Below are 19,955 nucleotides of genomic sequence, written 5' to 3'. Positions count from 1 at the left end.
TTTATTTTGCTCATTTGCACCCCAGTATCTCTATTTGCACATGATCTCTTGCACATCTATTATTCCAGTGTTAATACACATTGTAATTATTTTGCACTATGGCCTATTTATTGCCTTACCTCCATAACTTGCTACATTTGCACACACTGTATATATATTTTCTGTTGTATTTTTGACTTTATGTTTTGTTTACCCCATATGTAACTCTGTGTTGTTGTTTTTATCACACTGCTTTGCTTTATCTAGGCCAGGTCGCAGTTGTAAATGAGAACTTGTTCTCAACTGGCTTACCTGGTTAAATAAAGGTGAAATAAATAAATAAATAAAACATCTTGATTATTGCCCAGTCATATGGTCAGGTGCTGCAAAGAAGGATCTAGAAAAAGTGCAACTGGTGCAGAACAGAGTGGCATATATTGCTCTACACTGTAATCAGAGGGCTAATATTAATACTATGCATGTCAGTCTCTCTTGACTGAAAGTCAGGAGACTTCTTTTTATAAGAACTTCTGTGTTGAAAATTCCAAATAGTTTGCATAGTCAACTTACACACAGCTCTGGCACACACACGTACCCCACCAGACATGCCATCAGTGGTCATTTCACAGCCCCCAAATCCAGAACAAATTCAAGAAAATGTACAGTATTATACACTGAGTGTACAAAACATTAGGAAAACCTTCCTAATATTGAGTTGCACCCCTTTTTTTTTTTACCTCAGAACAGCCTCAATTCGTCAGGGCATGGACTATACAAGGTGTCGAAAGCATTCCACAGGGATGCTGGCCCATGTTGACTCCAATGCTTCCCACGGTTGGCTGCATGTCCTTTGGGTGGTGGACCATTCTTGAGACACACGGAAAACTGTTGAGCATGAAAAACCCAGCAGCGTTGCAGTTCTTGACACACTCAAACCGGTGTGCCTGGTACCACCGTTCAAAGGCACTTACATATTTTGCCTTGCCCATTCACCTTCTGAATGGCACACATACACAATCCATGTCTCAATTGTCTCATGGCTTAAAAATCCTTCTTTAACCTGTCTCCTCCCATTCATCTACACTGATGGAAGTGGATATATCAAGTGACATCAATAAGGGATCATAGCATTCACCTGGTCAGTCTGTGTCATGGAAAGTTGTTCCTAATGTTTTGTACACTTAGTGTATAGTGCCATGATTGCATGGAACTCCCTTCCATATCAGATTGACCTAGATATTTTGTGTGTATGTACTGATACACTATATATACAAAAGTCAAATAAGTGGATTCGGCTATTTCAGCCATGCCTGTTGCTGACAGGTGTATAAAATCAAGCATACAGCCATGCAATCTCCATAGACAAACATTGGCAGTAGAATGGCCTTACTGAAGAGATCAGTGACTTTCAACATGGCACCGTCATAGGATGCCACCTTTCCAACAAGTCAGTTCATCAAATTTCTGCCCTGCTAGAGCTGCCCCAGTCAACTGTAAGTGATGTTATTGTGAAGTGGAAACGTCTAGGAGCAACAACGGCTCAGCCACAAAGTGGTAGGCTGCACAAGCTCACAGAACGAGACTGCAGAGTGCTGAAGCTCGTAGCGCGTAAAAATTGTCTGTCCTCAGTTGCAATACTCACTACCCAGTTCCAAACTGCCTCTGGAAGCAACGTCAGCACAAGAACAGTTCGGAGCTTCATGAAATGGATTTCCATGACCGAACAGCCGCACACAAGCGCAATGCGCAATACCAAGCGTCGGCTGGAGTGGTGTAAAGCTCGCCGCCATTGGACTCTGGAGCAGTGGAAACGCGTTCTCTGGAGTGATGAATCACGGTTCACCATCTGGCAGTCCGACGGATAAATCTGGGTTTGGCGGATGCCAGGAGAACGCTACCTGCCTCAATGCATAGTGCAAATTGTACCGTTTGGTGGAGGAGGAATAATGGTCTGGGGATGTTTTTCATGGTTCGGGCTAGGCCCCTTAGTTCCAGTGAAGGGAAATCTTAACGCTACAGCATACAATGACATTCTAGACGATTCTGTGCTTCCAACTTTGTGGCAACAGTTTGGGAAAGGCCATTTCCTGTTTCCGCATGACAATGCCCCCGTACACAAAGCGAGATCCATACAGAAATGGTTTGTCGAGATCGGTGTGGAAGAACTTGACTGGCCTGCACAGAGCCCTGACCTCAACCCCATCGAACACCTTTGGGAGAAATTGGAACGCTGACTGCGAGCCAGTCCTAATCGCCTAACATCAGTGCCAGAACTCACTAATGCTCTTGTGGCTGAATGGAAGCAAGTCCCCGCAGCAATGTTCCAACATCTAGTGGAAAGCCTTCCCAGAAGAGTAGAGGTTGTTATAGCAGCAAAGGGAGGACCAACTCTATATTAATGCCCATGATTTTGGAATGAGATGTTCAACGAGCAGGTGTCCACATACTTTTGGACATGTAGTGTATCTAGGCTATGTGTGAAATAAAATAAAATAAAATGTTATTTGTCACATGCGCCGAATACAACAGGTGTAGACCTTACTGTGAAATTCTTACTTACAAGCCCTTAACCAACAATGCAGTTTTAAGAAAATAGAGTTAAGAAAATATTTACTAAATAAACTAAAGTTTAAATAACAATAACGAGACTATATATCAAATCAAATCAAATCAAATTTTATTGGTCACATGCGCCGAATACAACAGGTGCAGACATTACAGTGAAATGCTTACTTACAGCCCTTAAACAACAGTGCTTTTATTTTTAACAAAAAAAGTAAAAATAAAACAACAACAAAAAAGTGTTGAGAAAAAAAAGAGCAGAAGTAAAATAAAATAACAGTAGGGAGGCTATATATACAGGGGGTACTGGTGCAGAGTCAAATGTGGGGGCACCGGCTAGTTGTAATATGTACATGTGGGTAGAGTTAAAGTGACTATGCATAAATAATTAACAGAGTAGCAGCAGCGTAAAAGGATGGGGTGGGGGGCAGTGCAAATAGTCCGGGTAGCCATGATTAGCTGTTCAGAGTCTTATGGCTTGGGGGTAGAAGCTGTTGAGAAGTCTTTTGGACCTAGACTTGGCACTCCGGTACCGCTTGCCGTGCGGTATGTGATGTCACGAGAGGCTGTGTCCTGGAGGGGACGTTACATCCCCTGAGGTGGCTGCAAACCCAGACAGCTATGGCTCCATCTGCTGGTTGGTCGGGAACTCCCACCCCCTCTATGGCCAATCTTCCCACGGCAGCTGAAACAAATGAGGGCTGATGAGCTGAAGGTTTGGGAAGGGAAGAGACACAGTCTCAACCTGGGCTCTCTGGAGAACAAGAGTGCTGAACGTCCACTTCCATGAGGAATATAAGGATTTGGAGATACTTACCTTTGGGAAATACTCACCTTTGGATATATGCACCTGTGGAAATACGTGAGAGACATTTGGAAGGACTTTTTGCTGGGTTGGCCACTAGCTGCAAGCGTGGACTACAGTAAGGCTGGGGAAAAGTTATCTGAGCGGAGTGAGAATTATGATTTGGATGTGGAAGAGACATCCCTGAACTGTTAACCTTAAAGAGCCACAAGAGAACAGAATTTTGTTATATTTTCGTTAATTTCCCAAGACCTATAATAAAATCCTTGTTTGTTTGAACCTTGTCTCCTTGCACTACTTGAGCAATCCCGCTGAAAGCGGTGTAGCCTCGTGACGTCACAGATGGTGGAGAATACGGGCACGCTCAAGCGTTAATAGTGCATGTCAGAGGAGGATACCGAAGGTTTGATCACCCAGTTTTCCAAGTTGGCCGTAGGCTCCCCGCCCGACTGAAATGGAGGACATATTGAAAGTTCCCTTGTTGCTGGCCAGCACGCCCAGATGCAAGCAAGCGTGGCTCTCTTGGAGGAGCAAAAGAAAGCCAACCTTCTGAAGGCAGAGAGGAATTGCAGTTGCAGAGACAGAGGGTTGTCCAAAATACCCGCCCAATAAAGGCAAGTGACTTTATATCTAAGATGGGAGCTACCGATGACATTGAGGCATACCTGCATGCATTTGAGGCCCACGCCACTAGGGAAGCCTGGCCCAAGCAACAGTGGGTTGGTCTGTTAGCCCCCTTTCTAACCGGGGAATCGCTGAATGCTGTCCGGGACCTGGGCCCCTGACCAGGTTACTGACTATGATGCCCTGAAGTCTGAGATCCTCAGCAGATATGGACTCACAAAGTTTGGTATGGCCCAGCGCTTTCACAGCTGGACCTTCCAACCAGACCAACCTCCTCGGGCGCAGATGCATGAACTTGTCCGAATCGCAAAGGAAATGGCTGGATCCGCAGAGGAATACAGCAGCGGCGGTGGTGGAGGCCGTTGTGGTGGATCGGTACCTACGCGCCCCTGCCTTATGAGGAAAGCGGTTCATCAGTCAACAGGCCTTGACCACGGCTGATCTGACCGTGGAAGCTGTGGAAAAGTACCAGGCCCAGCGGAGATGCTGAATGCTTCCCGAAAAGACCCCAGGAGTGCGGCCCCACCACAAATGGGGGAAAAACCCGTCCAAAGGACCCCAAGGTCTCGAACCCCGCCGCGTCAGGACTTATCCCGGCTCCAGGGGGAGCCAGAACCAGGCGGGTCCAAGAAGAAGTACACCAGGATGGAGAAACTCGACAGTGTTACCGTGTGGGAGATGGGACATATCTCCTGGCAGTGTGGGAAACCAGCCGATGAACCTATTCCCACTGCGGAGTCCTCCAGCTCAGCACCCACACATCGTTTTGCCTCGCTCTTGGGAGTCGTAGATGGCGGCCCAGATCGACCCCCACCTGCCCGGTAACTGTGAATCACCATGATGTGGGAGGCCTTACTGGATTCTGGTGCCGGGCCACCCTGGTGCGTAAGGATTTGGTGGGCCCAATTCGCGTGTCTGACCCCGGGGAAAGTCCTCCCAGTTTCCTGTGTCCATGGGGACACCAGAGAATACCCCATTACTAAACTTACAATGACCAGCACACGGGGAACCATACACACGGCGGCGGGGGTGGTTGATTCCCTCCCCGTCCCTGTCCTAATTGGGACGAGACTGCCCAGCCTTTTACCCACTCTGAAAGAGTCTCAGGAGAGGATAACCCAGTACCTCGGAAACGGAGAGGCAAGACTCATCCTGGGAAGGCTCCGGTGCAATCCTCCGAGTTACTCACTCCCGCCCGGGCTCTGATAGGGATGGCAGGTGCCCAGACCGACACAGAGAGCGGAGCTACAGAATCTGGACAAAGAACTGTCTGGTCTGAAGGGGACCGCTGGGAGGTATCGTTTGTTAAAGCAACAGTTAGACATGAAGACAGAAGAGTTAGATATCCTCCAGGCTAAACTCAACAGAGCTCCTTCCTAAGCAACAGGAGGAGCTGGAGAGGCTGCGCAGGACCACGAGAGTGTGAGGAGCCCTGCGCAGTAGTAAGGAGGTCCAGAAGAAGGCAGAGGGAGAAGTACAAGGTGTTGGAGAACAAGATGAAGAATGCGGAGGCAGAGAGAGAAAGAACTGAAAGCTGCTCAACAGAAGCTAAACTCTGCTAAAACCAAGGCTGATCGTTCAGTAAGAAACTCAAGGAGAGACAACAGGAGGCTGAGTCCCTGGTCCTAGAGTTGGAGGAGTTGAAGAGAGAGCAGTCTGGCAAGCACCACCGGCAATGCGGACCGCCCTCTCCGGCGTGATGCCTTCTTACGCTGCCTTTACCCGACAGGACGTCGGTCCCGAGGAGGGGGATGTGATGTCACGAGAGGCTGTGTCCTGGAGGGACGTTACATCCCCCTGAGGTGGCTGCAAACCCAGACAGCTATGGCTCCATCTGCTGGTATGGTCGGGAACTCCACCCCTCTATGGCCAATCTTCCCACGCAGCTGAAACAAATGAGGGCTGATGAGCTGAAGGTTTGGGAAGGAAGAGACACAGTCTCAACCTGGGCTCTCTGGAGAACAAAAAGTGCTGCACGTCCACTTCCATGAGGAATATAAGGATTTGGAGATACTTAGCTTTGGGAAATACTCACCTTTGGATATATGCACCTGTGGAAATACGTGAGGACATTTGGAAGGACTTTTTGCTGGGTTGGCCACTAGCTGCAACGTGGACTACAGTAGGCTGGGGAAAAGTTATCTGAGCGAGTGAGAATTATGATTTTGGATGTGGAAGAGACATCCTAGCCTGTTAACCCTTAAAGAGCCACAAGAGAACAGAATTTTGTTATATTTCGTTTAATTTCCCAAGACCTATAATAAAATCCTTGTTTTGTTTTGAACCTTGTCTCCTTTGCACTACTTGAGCAGTCCCGCTGAAAGCGGTGTAGCCTCTCGTGACGTCACAGGTAGCAGAGAGAACAGTCTATGACTAGGGTGGCTGGAGTCTTTGACAATTTTGAGGGCCTTCCTCTGACACCGCCTGAGTATAGAGGTCCTGGATGGCAGGAAGCTTGGCCCCAGTGATGTACTGGGCCGTACGCACTACCCTCTGTAGTGCCTTGCGGTCGGAGGCCAAGCAGTTGCCATACCAGGCGGTGATGCAACCAGTCAGGATGCTCTCGATGGTGCAGCTGTAGAATTTTTTTTGAGGATCTGAGGACCCATGCCAAATCTTTTCAGTCTCCTGAGGGGGAATAGGCTTTGTCGTGCCCTCTTCACGACTGTCTTGGTGTGTTTGGACCATGATAGTTCGTTGGTGATGTGGACACCAAGAAACTTGAAGCTCTCAACCTGTTCCACTACAGCCCTGTCGATGAGAATGGGGGCGTGCTCAGTCCTCTTTTTTTTCCTGTAGTCCACAATCATCTCCGGTACTGAGTCAATGTGCGAGGGTACAGGTTAGTCGAGGTAATTGAGGTAATTTGTACATGTAGGTAGGGGTAAAGTGACAATGCATAGATAATAAACAGCGAGTAGCAGCAGTGTAAAAACAAAGGGGGATGGGGGTGGGGGGGTCAATGCAAATAGTCCGGGTGGCCATTTGATTAATTGTTCAGCAGTCTTATGGCTTGGGGGTAGAAGCTGTTAAGGAGCCTTTTGGACCTAGACTTGGTGCTCCGGTACCACTTGCCGTGCGGTATCAAAGAGAACAGTCTATGACTTGGATGACTGGATTCTTTGACCACTTTTTGGGCCTTCCTCTGACACCGCCTAGTATAGAGGTCCAGGATGGCAGGAAGCTTGGCCCCAGTGATGTACTCGGCCGTACGCACTACCCTCTGTAGTGCCTTACGGTCAGATGCCGAGCAGTTGCCATACCAGGCGGTGATGCAACCGGTCAGGATGCTCTCGATGTATGTAGTTCTGTCCTTGAGATGTTCTGTATTATATAATGTTTCATGTTTTGTGTGGACCCCAGGAAGAGTAGCTGCTGCTTTCGCAACCGCTAATGGGGATCCTAATAAAATACCAAATGCACACACATACATATGCATGCACATACTTTATATGCACACGCGCAAATAAATGTATGTGTACATACTCATAACTATTTGAAACAATAAAAACATTTATGACGGACAGGTGGCTTTCCTTTCAGGTTGGTGATGTAATATCCTGACCTTTTCTTGCTTCCCACAGCACTTTTTCACCTCGTTCGGCGCAAGGGATCGGACATACATGATGATGTTCAGACTATGGCAGAATGCTCTGCTAGAAAAGGTAAGACTGTAACATGTATGACTGTTCACTGTGTATTGTTGCCAATTTAGTCAAAGCTTACCATTTCCCCCTTCTATCACTTCTCCCTCTCTCCTTTCTCCCTCTCTCCTTTCTCTCTCTCCATCTCGTTCACTCGCTCGCTCTCTCTCGCCATCTCTCTATCTATCTCAGCCCTTGTGTCCCAAAGAGTTGTGGCACTTTGTCCATCAGTGTTATGGTAATGAGCTGGGTCTGACCAGTGACGACGAGGACTACGTGCCGCCAGACGATGACTTCAACACCATGGGGTGAGTTTTGACCCCATAATCTCACACACACACACACCATCCCCCATGACCATGGGTAAAGCGCTGGCACTGTTCCCTGAGCTGATAACCTTGACCTACAGCTGTTGCGCATCCCTGTGGTGTAGGTACTGCGAGGAGCTGCCCGTGGAGGAGAACGACGCCAATGACACTACCACCCTCGCCAAGACGCCAGACGCCAAGGGCGACACCAGCCCCCTGTTGTCCCGCAGAGTCTTCCCCAACAACGCCCTGCCCTGCCCGGGCACCATCGACCCTCTCCTTCCCGTGAGTACCACTGGATATTACACCAATTCTTGCTTCGCATCACCTACAGACAAAACGTTCTAGATTGTTCTAGAGTCAGCAGTTTAGTCAGCTAGCCCACCCCAGACTAGAGCTCGGCTACCCGAGCCTGACGGGCCCTGACACTATACATTGGGTTTCCATCAATAACTAGGGTACGGGAAGGGCTCGGTTATCACTAAATTGATCTCTAACATTTTAAAGTTGAGCCATTTGCTTGTGCTCTGCTGCGCAGTACGGTCATATCTTACCAAGATCAATTTCAACCTCGTTAAATATAAGACCAGAACATTGTCCAAGTCGACAGGAGAGATTATTTCACAGAAAATAATAACGTTCCTTGAATTTTGTCTGAGTTTAGAGTGATGAAATGTAACTAGCTAACAGCTAACTGCTCTCAGCCCAAGACAGAGCCGTTGCTAGGGATACTCACACACAGATTAGCAGAAGAGCGGGAGCAGCGCAGGGAGCGAGGGACAGAGACCAGCAGTTTATGAGCAGTTTATGGATACTAACAAAGGAAGGGCCTGGGTAGGGTAGGGCCTGAATGTTGCAGGCATGGGTAGGGCTCAAGCTTAAAATTCATGCCCATGCTGGGCTCTCCCAAGATCACACCAGTGGCATTTCAACCAAAGGTAAATATTATCCCTTGCTGAGCTTTCAGTTTTACAAGTATGTAGGCAGTAGGTAGGGCAGTGATCTGGGTTTATGGTTTGACTTGACCCTTCACTCATGACCCCTCTTCCTTTGTAGTTTGATTTGGCCGCCGTGGACGATTTCCCCCTTTGTCTCCCTGATGGCGAACTCCTGGCCCTCCAGTTGCCGGTGTTGGACAACCGGAGCAGTGGTCACAGCAGTCCCGCCCCCTCGCCCTCGCTGGACTTCAACGACAATGAGGACCTCCCTACTGAGCTCAGCGACTCCTCCGAGACGCACGACGAAGGTTTGGGTCTTTTAAACATGCACACGCATACACCACAAGACATGCCACAAGAGGTCTCTTCACAATCTCCAAGTCCAGAGCAGACTATGGGAGGCGCACAGTACTACATAGAGCCATGACTACATGGAACTTTATTCCACATCAAGTAACTGATGCAAGCAGTAGAATCAGATTTAAAAACAGATAAAAATACACCTTATGGAACAGCGGGGACTGTGAAGCAACACAAACATAGGCACAGACACATGCATACACACACATGATAGCATACGCACTATACACACATGTACACATGGATTTTGTGTTGTAGATATGTGGTAGTGGAGTAGGGGCCTGAGGGCAAATGTTTTTAAAATGGTGTAACTGCCTTAATTTTGCTGGACCCCAGGAAGAGTAATGGGGATCCGTAATAAATACAAATACACGCGCGCTCGCTCGCACACCATGCATGCATACACACTGACTCATTCACTCACACACACACACACACACACACACACACACACACACACACACACACACACACACACTCACTATTTCACTCACACTCTGTCACTGTCCTATTCATTTATATTAACACACAACCGTCTCATCCTTTCTCATTCACTCACTCACTTGCTCTCCTTCCTCTGTGTGTGTGCAGCAGGGGAGGTGCAGGCCTTTCATGAAGATCTGAATGGGAAGCAGTACATAAACGAGGTGTACGAGTTCAGCGTTGACAAGATGTACGACATCCTCTTCACCGAGTCCACCTTCATGAGGGACTTCCTAGAGCAGAGACGCTTTTCAGGTGAGACCACAGTACCCAGACCAGTTTGACCTTTTAGATCTTAATGAGTAAGATTAAATGGACAGGGGGGGACCTGATCCTTGTTCAAATACTGTAGAAAGGTGTCTTTCTATCTTTCTTCTCTCCTTCCTTCCTTGAGGTAAATCCTGATCTGACATGGCTAGATTGGGGAAAGTGGAAACCTTGCTTTCGCTTATCTAATAATGCACAGATCAGTATTGAAGGAAGGCAGGAAGGAAGCATTTTGAAAGAATTCAATGTGTCAGACTAAAACCTGGGCAAATGTTAAAGGAGCAAGGACTGATCTTTCTGTCCATCTTCACTCTTCATCTAGACATAGTATATCACCCCTGGAAGAAAGAGAAAGAGTCAGGCAACCAGACCAGAGAGATCATGTACACCGTCTCCCTCACCAACCCCCTGGCCCCCAAGACAGCCACCGTCACTGAGACTCAGGTGAGTGGAGCCTCCCAGTGGCAATGCAGCTCATAGAAGTTTTAAATAAATAGTTTGTTTTCATGCTTTGTTTGCATTTGACGTAACGTAACTACAGTCACTGTTCAAATGGCGCCAGAGAAGATGGCTGCCGTTTTACAGCCCTCTAACCAATTGTACTATTATGTGTGTTTTTTCGCGTTATTTGTAATTTATTCTGTACATAAGGATATCAGGACAGCGATTACTCACCTCGTATTGGACGAAGATTTTTTCTTCAACAAGTCGGACGCAAAGGATATCCTACAGACACCCGACAAGGCCCAAATCCCCGTCATTCGCAGGAGAAAGAGACGGAGATATCGTGGACGTAGGTCGGGGTGCCTTTTAAGGATCCGACGGCGAGCGAGTAAACTGCCTCTTCCATCAATCCTATTAGCCAATGTTCAATCATTGGAAAATAAATTAGATGACCTAAGATTACGGTTATCCTACCAACGGGACATTAAAAACTGTAATAGCTTATGTTTTACCGAGTCGTGGCTGAACGACGACATGGACAACATACAGCTAACGGGATATACGCTACATCGGCAGGATAGAACGCCTGACTCCGGTAAGACAAGGGGTGGTGGTCTGTGTATATTTGTAAACAACAGCTGGTGCATAAAATCAAATACTAAGGAAGTCTCGAGGTTTTTCTCGCCTGAGGTAGAGTATCTTATGATAAGCTGTAGACCACTATTTACCAAGAGAGTTTTCATCTATATTTTTCATAGCTGTCTATTTACCACCACAAACCAATGCTGGCATTAAGATTGTACTCAATGAGCTGTATAAGGCCATAAGTAAACAGGAAAACGCTCATCCAGAGGCAGCGCTCCTAGTGGCCGGGGACTTTAATGCAGGGAAACTTAAATCCGTTCTACCTAATTTCTACCTGCATGTTAAATGTGCAACCAGAGGAAAAAAAACTCTAGACCACCTTTACTCCACACACAGAGACGCATACAAAGCTCTCCCTCGCCCTCCATTTGGCAAATCTGACCATAACTCTATCCTCCTGATTCCTGCTTATAAGCAAAAACTAAAGCAGGAAGCACCAGTGACTCGGTTAATAAAAAAGTGGTCAGATGACGCAGATGCTAAGCTACAGGACTGTTTTGCTAGCACAGACTGGAACATGTTCCGGGATTCTTCAGATAGCATTGAGCAGTACACCACATCAGTCACTGGCTTCATCAATAAGTGCATCGATGACATCGTCCTCACAGTGACCGTACGTACATACCCCAACCAGAAGCCATGGATTACAGGCAACATCCACACTGAGCTAAAGGGTAGAGCTGCCGCTTTCAAGGAGCGGGACTCTAACCCGGACGCTTATAAGAAATCCCGCTATGCCCTCCGACGAACCATCAAACAGGCAAAGAGTCAATACAGGACTAAGATTGAATCGTACTACACCGGCTCTGACGCTCGTCGGATGTGGCAGGGCTTGAAAACTATTACAGACTACAAAGGGAAGCACAGCCGCGAGCTGCCCAGTGACACAAGCCTACCAGACGAGCTAAACCACTTCTATGCTCGCTTCGAGGCAAGCAATACTGAAGCATGCATGAGAGCACCAGCTGTTCCGGATGACTATGTGATCACGCTCTCCGTAGCCGATGTGAGTAAGACTTTTAAGCAGGTCAACATTCACAAGGCCGCAGGGCCAGACGGATTACCAGGACGTGTACTCCGAGCATGTGCTGACCAACTGGCAAGTGTCTTCACTGATATTTTCAACATGTCCCTGACTGTGTCTGTAGTACCAACATGTTTCAAGCAGACCACCATAGTCTCCGTGCCCAAGGACACTAAGATAACCTGCCTAAATGACTACCGACCCGTAGCACTGACGTCTGTAGCCATGAAGTGCTTTGAAAGGCTGGTCATGGCTCACATCAACACCATTATCCCAGAAACCCTAGACCCACTCCAATTTGCATACCGCCCCAACAGATCCACAGATGACGCAATCTCTATTGCACTCCACACTGCCCTTTCCCACCTGGACAAGAGGAACACCTACGTGAGAATGCTGTTCGTTGACTACAGCTCAGCGTTCAACACCATAGTGCCCTCAAAGCTCATCACTAAGCTAAGGATCCTGGGACTAAACACCTCCCTCTGCAACTGGATCCTGGACTTCCTGACGGGCCACCCCCAGGTGGTAAGGGTAGGTAACAACACATCTGCCACGCTGATCCTCAACACGGGGGCCCCTCCTGTACTCCCTGTTCACCCATGACTGCATGGCCAGGCACGACTCCAACACCATCATTAAGTTTGCTGACGACACAACAGTGGTAGGCCTGATCACAGACAACGATGAGACAGCCTATAGGGAGGAGGTCAGAGACCTGGCCGTGTGGTGCCAGGACAACAACCTCTCCCTCAACGTGACCAAGACAAAGGAGATGATTGTGGACTACAGGAAAAAAAAGAGGACTGAGCATGCCCCCATTCTCATCGACGGGGCTGTAATGGAACAGGTTGAGAGCTTCAAGTTCCTTGGTGTCCACATCACCAACAAACTATCATGGTCCAAACACACCAAGACAGTCGTGAAGAGGGCACGACAAAGCCTATTCCCCCTCAGGAGACTGAAAAGATTTGGCATGGGTCTTCAGATCCTTAAAAAGTTATACTGCTGCACCATCGAGAGCATCCTGACTGGTTGCATCACCGCCTGTTATGGCAACTGCTCGGCCTCTACAGAGGGTAGTGCGTACGGCCCAGTACATCACTGGGGCCAAGCTTCTTGCCATCCAGGACCTCTATACCAGGCGGTGTCAGAGGAAGGCCCTCAAAATTGTCAAAGACTCCAGCCACCCTAGTCATAGACTGTTCTCTCTGCTACTGCACGGCAAGCGGTACCAGAGCGCCAATTCTAGGTCCAAAAGGCTTCTCAACAGCTTCTACCCCCACGCCATAAGACTCCTGAACAGCTAATCATGGCTACCCGGACTATATGCACTGCCCCCCCACCCCCACCCCATCTTTTTACGCTGCTGCTACTCTGTTCATTATTTATGCATAGTCACTTTAACTCTACCCACATGTACATATTACCTCAACTAGCCAGTGCCCCCGCATATTGACTCTGCACCGGTACCCCGCTCTATATAGCCTCCCTACTGTTATTTTATTTTACTTCTGCTCTTTTTTTCTCAACACTTTTTTGTTGTTGTTTTATTTTACTTTTTTTATAAAAAAATTAATGCATTGTTGGTTAAGGGCTGTAAGTAAGCATTTCACGGTAATGTCTACACCTGTTGTATTCGGCGCATGTGGCAAATTTGATTTGATTTGTAATGATCACCTGTGTGTAATGCATTATGAATGCTATTACGGTTACGCATGTATTTACATAGGCTGCATTAGGGAGCCACGGTTTGTTATGAATGCTTATAGCAATAGTCTTATTATTGATTATGGGTTTATCACTTATAGAAGGCACTATGTATAGAAAAAACACCACATTCATTTTCAGATGATAAATAGCTGAAAGTAATTTGCAGCCTTCCAATTGCCAGAATAGGCCTTTTTTTTGTCTGTTAACACAACTGTTCCATATTTGTGTGGTTTAGACTCTGTACAAGGCCAGCCAGGAGAGCGAGTGCTACATCATAGACGCTGAGGTGATAGCACACGACGTCCCCTACCATGACTACTTCTACACCCTAAACCGCTACATGCTCACCAGGGTGGCCAAGAATAAGTGTCGGCTAAGGTGAGATAGATTTCCGCTTATATTTCCTGTTTTCCGTCTATACTTCCTATGAGTGGACACGGGGTGCTCTGTCACCTAGCTGTTCATTGGGCACACTGTAGAAAAAATGTTTTACAAAAACGTTTCTGATTGGACACGTTTAGGTAGTATCTTTCCGTTTCACTCTGTTTAAAAGTGTTTTTTCCATACTGAACACAACCTTGATAATGCAGTACTTGACTCATTGGGTGAAATCTATTCTACCCTTATGAAAATACGTCAAATTTAAGGTTGATGCATACAGTTGGCCAAGCAGGTGTAATGACGGTTGAATTATGTGTGTGTGCGTGTGTGTGTATCTGTGTCTGTTGTTTGTCTGTGTGTGTTTGTGCATGTGTGTTGTGTGTGTGTCCTGTAGGGTATCCACAGAGTTGCGCTACAAGAAACAGCCGTGGGGGCTGGTCAAAGGCTTCATCGAAAGGAACTTCTGGAGCGGCCTGGACGAGTACTTCAGACACTTAGGTCAGTTGGACTACAGTTGAATCTAGAATATAACTACAACTCCCAATGGTATGGAGCCTGAGAGAATTCTTGGAGCCTAGGATTTGTTAGCCTGATCCACCATCCTGCCAGCTGTGCTCTCGTTTCGTTTCACTTCACTTCATCAAGAATCCGTGTAGCGAAACAGAATGTAAGCTCGCTAGATCAGGATGGTCATGAGAGGCTAAGGATTTGTATTTCTTCAAACATTTTAAATCAACTGCATGTGTTTTGTATTCTCACTTTAGAAACTGGAATGAGTACTGTTTAGGTACTGCTTAATCAAAGAATGAAGTCATTTACTTTGCTTAAACCTCTAGCTTGCATGCTGGTCTGTTTCTACTTAAGCTGGTGCTTTTATAGTTGCCTTGCCAACAACTCTCAACAAAGAAGTATATAGCAGAAACATACTGGCACCCTGGCTATTGAATCTCTGCATGATTTAGGACACAGCTTCTGAATACCATACAGTGTCATACTGGTTAGGTCCCAAATGGCACCCTATTCCCTATATAGTGCACTACTTTTGACCAGGGCCTTATGGGTCCTGGTCAAAAGTACTACACTATATAGGGAATAGGGTGCCATTTGAGAGAAACTGTGTTACACAGCTTGTGAAATAAGCATGAACCCTTTCCTTTAACTCTTTCCAGAACTGGAGCTGAGTAAAGTGGAGGTGGTCCTGGCCGAGCCCCATAGACAGTCCCCCAAGGCCAGGGCTCTACGGGCAGGGGCGTTGAGGCGACGGAAACGGCCCCTGGTCCACCTGCGGCCCCCCCACATGGACGAGGCCCTCAGCCCCGTCACCACGCCCGAGGACGAGGAGGAGGTCACCCGCCACCATCGCATCAAACACGTGGCAGGTCAGACTGACTGCTGTTGACTGTTTGACTCACAGTATGGTGTACATTTTAGGACACCCTCAAGCCTCAAGCCGCTGTGCTCAATTGCTAATGAGGTTTCAATCATACCTGGGTTCAAACAATATTAAAATTCTTAAGACGCTTGTGATTGCGTTTTCCTGGTACAATGGAACATCTCTCAGAACAATTGCCACAATGTTTGTGTAACACCGCGCTGTAGCGTTTCCTAGCGATAGTTAATCACAAAAACCTGTACTGTACCAGAGTTCTGAAAAACAAAAACTGTTATTACCTGCAACTGTAATGTTTCATTAGGACAGTAATAAAGCATTAGGTATTGCGTGGCTTTTTGTATTGATCCAAAATGGTTGTCTATCTTCCTGCAGGTTCCACTCAGACCAGACACATCCCAGACCATGTCCCGGGGGGCCTAGCGCTCTACAGCGTCTCCAAGCTTCTCCTCATGATCAGCTTTGTGTGAGTGTCTTCCCACCGCCACCCTGGGGGCTGTCACCACGGCAACACCACAGCTGTTTTTTTTTATTCTCTTTCATGCGTTTACTGAGAGGTGCAACCATAGAAATAGAATTACTAGAAGCCCCTCAATGTCAATTCTAGTAACTCTAATTCTATGGGTAGAGAACTCTAACTCGCTTCTAGATCCATTGAAGAGCCCACAGATATCTCTGGTCTCTACTTTTCTCAGTTGATTTTGAATGTTTTTGGTGTCATTTATATGTCAAAGTTGCCTGTGGTGACTCATTTGATTAAATCTGTCCACTTCAACACTTCAAATGTCAAAAGGTTAACATTACTGGAGACACCTTTCCGTTTTGAAGACCGCGTCGTATTTGCTAGGAAAGAGTGGTGCTCTTGCTAATTAACTCTTACTGCTTCTACACTCTAGCTAGCTACCGTAACACTAATACTGACGAGGTGTCTCCAGTTGTAATAACATTTTAACATTGTGACGCTCCATGCGTTTCCACTTTCTAGGCATACTGAAACCAAACATTCATTGATAATCTAATATATTTTCCATTTCCCCCTCTCCTACTACTCTAAAGCAGAATGTATGAGAGGGAACATGTAAAACACGGTCTTCTTTCTCTCTTGTCTGGTGGTGTGTGTAATTGTCCTCTCTCTCTCTCTCTCTCTCTCTCTTTCCCTGTCTCCATTCATGCATCCTATAGGATCTGTATAAGGTATTCAACTTTTTTCATAACACCATGTTGATTTGTTGATTTGTGTTTGTGTTTGATGGACTTGGTTCATCCCATACATACACTAGACTAGAGTGTTAACACATCATTCCTTTGCAGTAGTTGAAGGCATTCACATTCCAGGGGAATCATGCTATCCTTAGTCTAACATAGACTTATGTAATCTCTTCTCTCTCTCTCTCTCTCTCTACTCTACCTCTCTCTCTACTCTACCGCTCTCTCTCTACTCTACCTCTCTCTCTCTACTCGACCTCTCTCTCTACTCGACCTCTCTCTCTCTACTCTACCTCTCTCTCTCTACTCTACCTCTCTCTCTCTACTCTACCTCTCTCTCTCTACTCGACCTCTCTCTCTCTACTCGACCTCTCTCTCTACTCTACCTCTCTCTCTCTACTCGACCTCTCTCTCTCTACTCGACCTCTCTCTCTCTACTCGACCTCTCTCTCTCTACTCGACCTCTCTCTCTCTACTCGACCTCTCTCTCTCTACTCTACCTCTCTCTCTCTACTCGACCTCTCTCTCTACTCTACCTCTCTCTCTACTCTACCTCTCTCTCTCTGTCTACTCTCTTGCTCTCTCTCTCTACAGCCTAATATTGCTGGTGTTTCTGAACATGATGCTGTTCTATAAGCTGTGGATGCTGGAGTACCACACACAGAGTCTCACCTCATGGCATGGCATACGACCACAAGAAAGGTACTTCACACAAATACACTAAAACCCACTGTGGAATGACTTTGGAATTGTATGTTAGTCAGTTTTAGAGTTGAGAAAGTTTATTAAAGTGTCACTCTACAATATTACTGTAATTGACAAGACAAATTACAGATTAAAAACAGCATTTGTGTGTGTTTGTGTGTTTCTCTCTCTCTCGCAGTAAACTGCCCCAGACCCAGTTGGAGTGGGCCCAGCTCCTGGAGTCGCAGCAGCGTTACCATGATGACGAGCTGCAGAAATGGAAGGAGATCATCAAGTCGTCGGTGATGTTGCTGGATGAGGTGAGGCAGCCAATCAGTAGAATATTGATGACCTTCGTATAACTGACCAATTAGGTCAGAGAAGGATCGTTCATTCACAAACTTTACCATTTGAGAATGTGTGTGTGTCATAGAGGTTGTTCAAACACACATGCAGTACTGCATTCAATGTGACGGCATTCAATGTGTATTCAGTGTGACAGCACAATGTGATGTGAATTTAGGAATGAGTCAACTTGGTTTATGCATGCTAAAAAACTTTAACATTGCACAGACTTCCTATTTACTTCAATACATGATTTTGTGAAGTCGAGCTTGTGAAGTTGAAATGTTTCCTTTGTCCCTCTACAGATGAAGGACTCGTTACTAAACCTGCAGAAGGGCATGGGCTTAAAGAACTATAACTCTGAATCGGAGGAGAAAAGGAGTCGATATCACTGAGAAACAATCCCAAGGCCACCAGCCGGGACGTTATGTGCAATATCTAACCAACCATTCATGGGAAGTCTGGGAAAATAAAAGAAGGATGTTCTATTGCAAGGTGGACAGGGCCGCTCTCCCACCGCCGACCTCTGGCAGGAAGTGACCTCATCACCACCAGGGTCGGAGTGGGACTGCCGCCATCTGCACCGTTGCATAATGGGAAAAGACAGCAGTGCTGTGATGGTCCTTGTTATCTGGGATCCTTGGGACGTCCCTACCCCATTGAAGTTGACATTTTAAATGGTTTAAGGTAAGGGTTAAGGTTAGGTAAATGTTATGGCTAAGGTTAGCGTTAGGGGTTAAAGTTAGGGATTAGGGTAGGGACGACCCAAGGATCCCGGGAGAGCACTAACTGTGCCGTGACCCACCTTGGCCTGAACTCTGAACTTTTTATCACCTCGTTTTCCGAGAATATCGTACTGTAAAGTTTTTGTTTGTTTTTTGGGGCCATGTACGGACATAGAAGGGATGGCGTGGGTGAAAGCATGCAATTTCTTGTCTCCGTCGGAAGAAAAAAAAAGACGTTTCTGGTGGAGATGTGTATTGAAACCTCTGCGTACTCTGTCTCAGGAGAGAGAAAAAAAAGATCCATAGCCTTTTTAGACTGGTTAAGGGGTTACTCCATAGCCTTTTTAGACTGGTAAAGTGGTTAGTCCATAGCCTTTTTAGACTGGTAAAGTGGTTAGTCCATAGCCTTTTTAGGAACTCTTGGACAAAGTTGTGGCGCTGCAGTATCCTTTTTTGAACAGACCTTTGGACTCTGGGACCAAGTTACGACCGTCCCGGAACCATAATCAGCGTGCAGTGTTTCAACACAACCAATCATTTCTAGGATAGAACCACAAAGAATCAAAGTATATTATATTATATTATATTATATATATAAAAAATACATACGTCATTATAATACTTTTATTTTTATTTATTTATATATATATATATATTTATATATATATATATATATATATATAAATAAATAAATAAAAATAAAAGTATTATAATGACGTATGTATTTTTTTGTAGATGTCAATTGCAGTCAGAGCACATTTTTACCAGGCTTCCATGGTGTATCAGGGCAGGTTTCCCTGAGAGCTTGTGCCATGGCGTTGTGTTTCTATGTTTGTGTGTTCATGTTTTCTAAGGCATGTTCTCTACTGTGTGTAGAGTAGCCCTACCCCTTTGATTTGATTTGTGGACAGGGGAGCTAGCTATAGCTGTTAGCAGCAGTGAGAATGTATTGGTTAACTGGTTGTTAGCATATACGGATGAGAAAGCAGTCTGCTTTTGCAGAGGTACACAGTATGTTCTGATGACGCAACCCTCTTCCATAAACAGGGCATTCTTGGCCCTAGCCAACCCCAAACGTTATCTCAACGTTGTGCTTAGGTTTTATCCAAACACGTCTTCAACCGTGTCCTTCGGGATGATTTGTTTTAGGTTGTGGATACACCTATTCATTGTTGCCAAGATTTATGTGTCAGCTTTTATGCTAACATGTATGTTGTTTTTTTTCAATTTGGGCAGTATTCTTGTCATCTTTTATTTGGCCACTTTGTGTTGTATCAATTCATCTGTGGCTGTCCTGTCCTTGGCTTGAACAGAATGTACTCCGAATGTACTCAGTGTAGTCAGAGTGTACTGTATAGGCCTTGGTATGTGCCCTAAGTGATTTTACACATGCAATGGAGCTTGAATGTGTCCCTACCTGCGCTACAA

At 46.2% G+C, this 19,955-nt stretch overlaps 1 protein-coding gene across 2 annotated transcripts in view; it reads left to right on the top strand.

Annotated features, from left to right (window-relative positions):
• LOC121579250 (protein Aster-B) overlaps window positions 1-19,131 on the top strand; it is a 54,315-nt gene extending 35,184 nt beyond the window's left edge. The window contains exons 7-20 of one of the 2 annotated variants that reach the window (XM_041893689.1): window positions 7,555-7,635; window positions 7,807-7,922; window positions 8,048-8,207; window positions 8,979-9,168; window positions 9,812-9,958; window positions 10,293-10,414; window positions 14,032-14,174; window positions 14,572-14,675; window positions 15,347-15,556; window positions 15,943-16,033; window positions 16,750-16,761; window positions 17,368-17,475; window positions 17,657-17,777; window positions 18,108-19,131. In XM_041893689.1, coding sequence (XP_041749623.1) covers window positions 7,555-7,635; window positions 7,807-7,922; window positions 8,048-8,207; window positions 8,979-9,168; window positions 9,812-9,958; window positions 10,293-10,414; window positions 14,032-14,174; window positions 14,572-14,675; window positions 15,347-15,556; window positions 15,943-16,033; window positions 16,750-16,761; window positions 17,368-17,475; window positions 17,657-17,777; window positions 18,108-18,197 — 1,695 coding nt within the window. In that variant the 3' untranslated portion in view covers window positions 18,198-19,131. The remainder of the gene's footprint in view (window positions 1-7,554; window positions 7,636-7,806; window positions 7,923-8,047; window positions 8,208-8,978; window positions 9,169-9,811; window positions 9,959-10,292; window positions 10,415-14,031; window positions 14,175-14,571; window positions 14,676-15,346; window positions 15,557-15,942; window positions 16,034-16,749; window positions 16,762-17,367; window positions 17,476-17,656; window positions 17,778-18,107) is intronic. The other variant, XM_041893690.1, reaches the window with a different exon arrangement.
• Window positions 19,132-19,955: the final 824 nt, after the last annotated feature.

Source organism: Coregonus clupeaformis, chromosome 13 (genome assembly GCF_020615455.1).
Source record: "Coregonus clupeaformis isolate EN_2021a chromosome 13, ASM2061545v1, whole genome shotgun sequence".
Classification (NCBI taxonomy): domain Eukaryota; kingdom Metazoa; phylum Chordata; class Actinopteri; order Salmoniformes; family Salmonidae; genus Coregonus; species Coregonus clupeaformis.
Note: the sequence above shows the minus strand (reverse complement) of the source record. Positions and strands in the feature narration are given on the sequence as shown.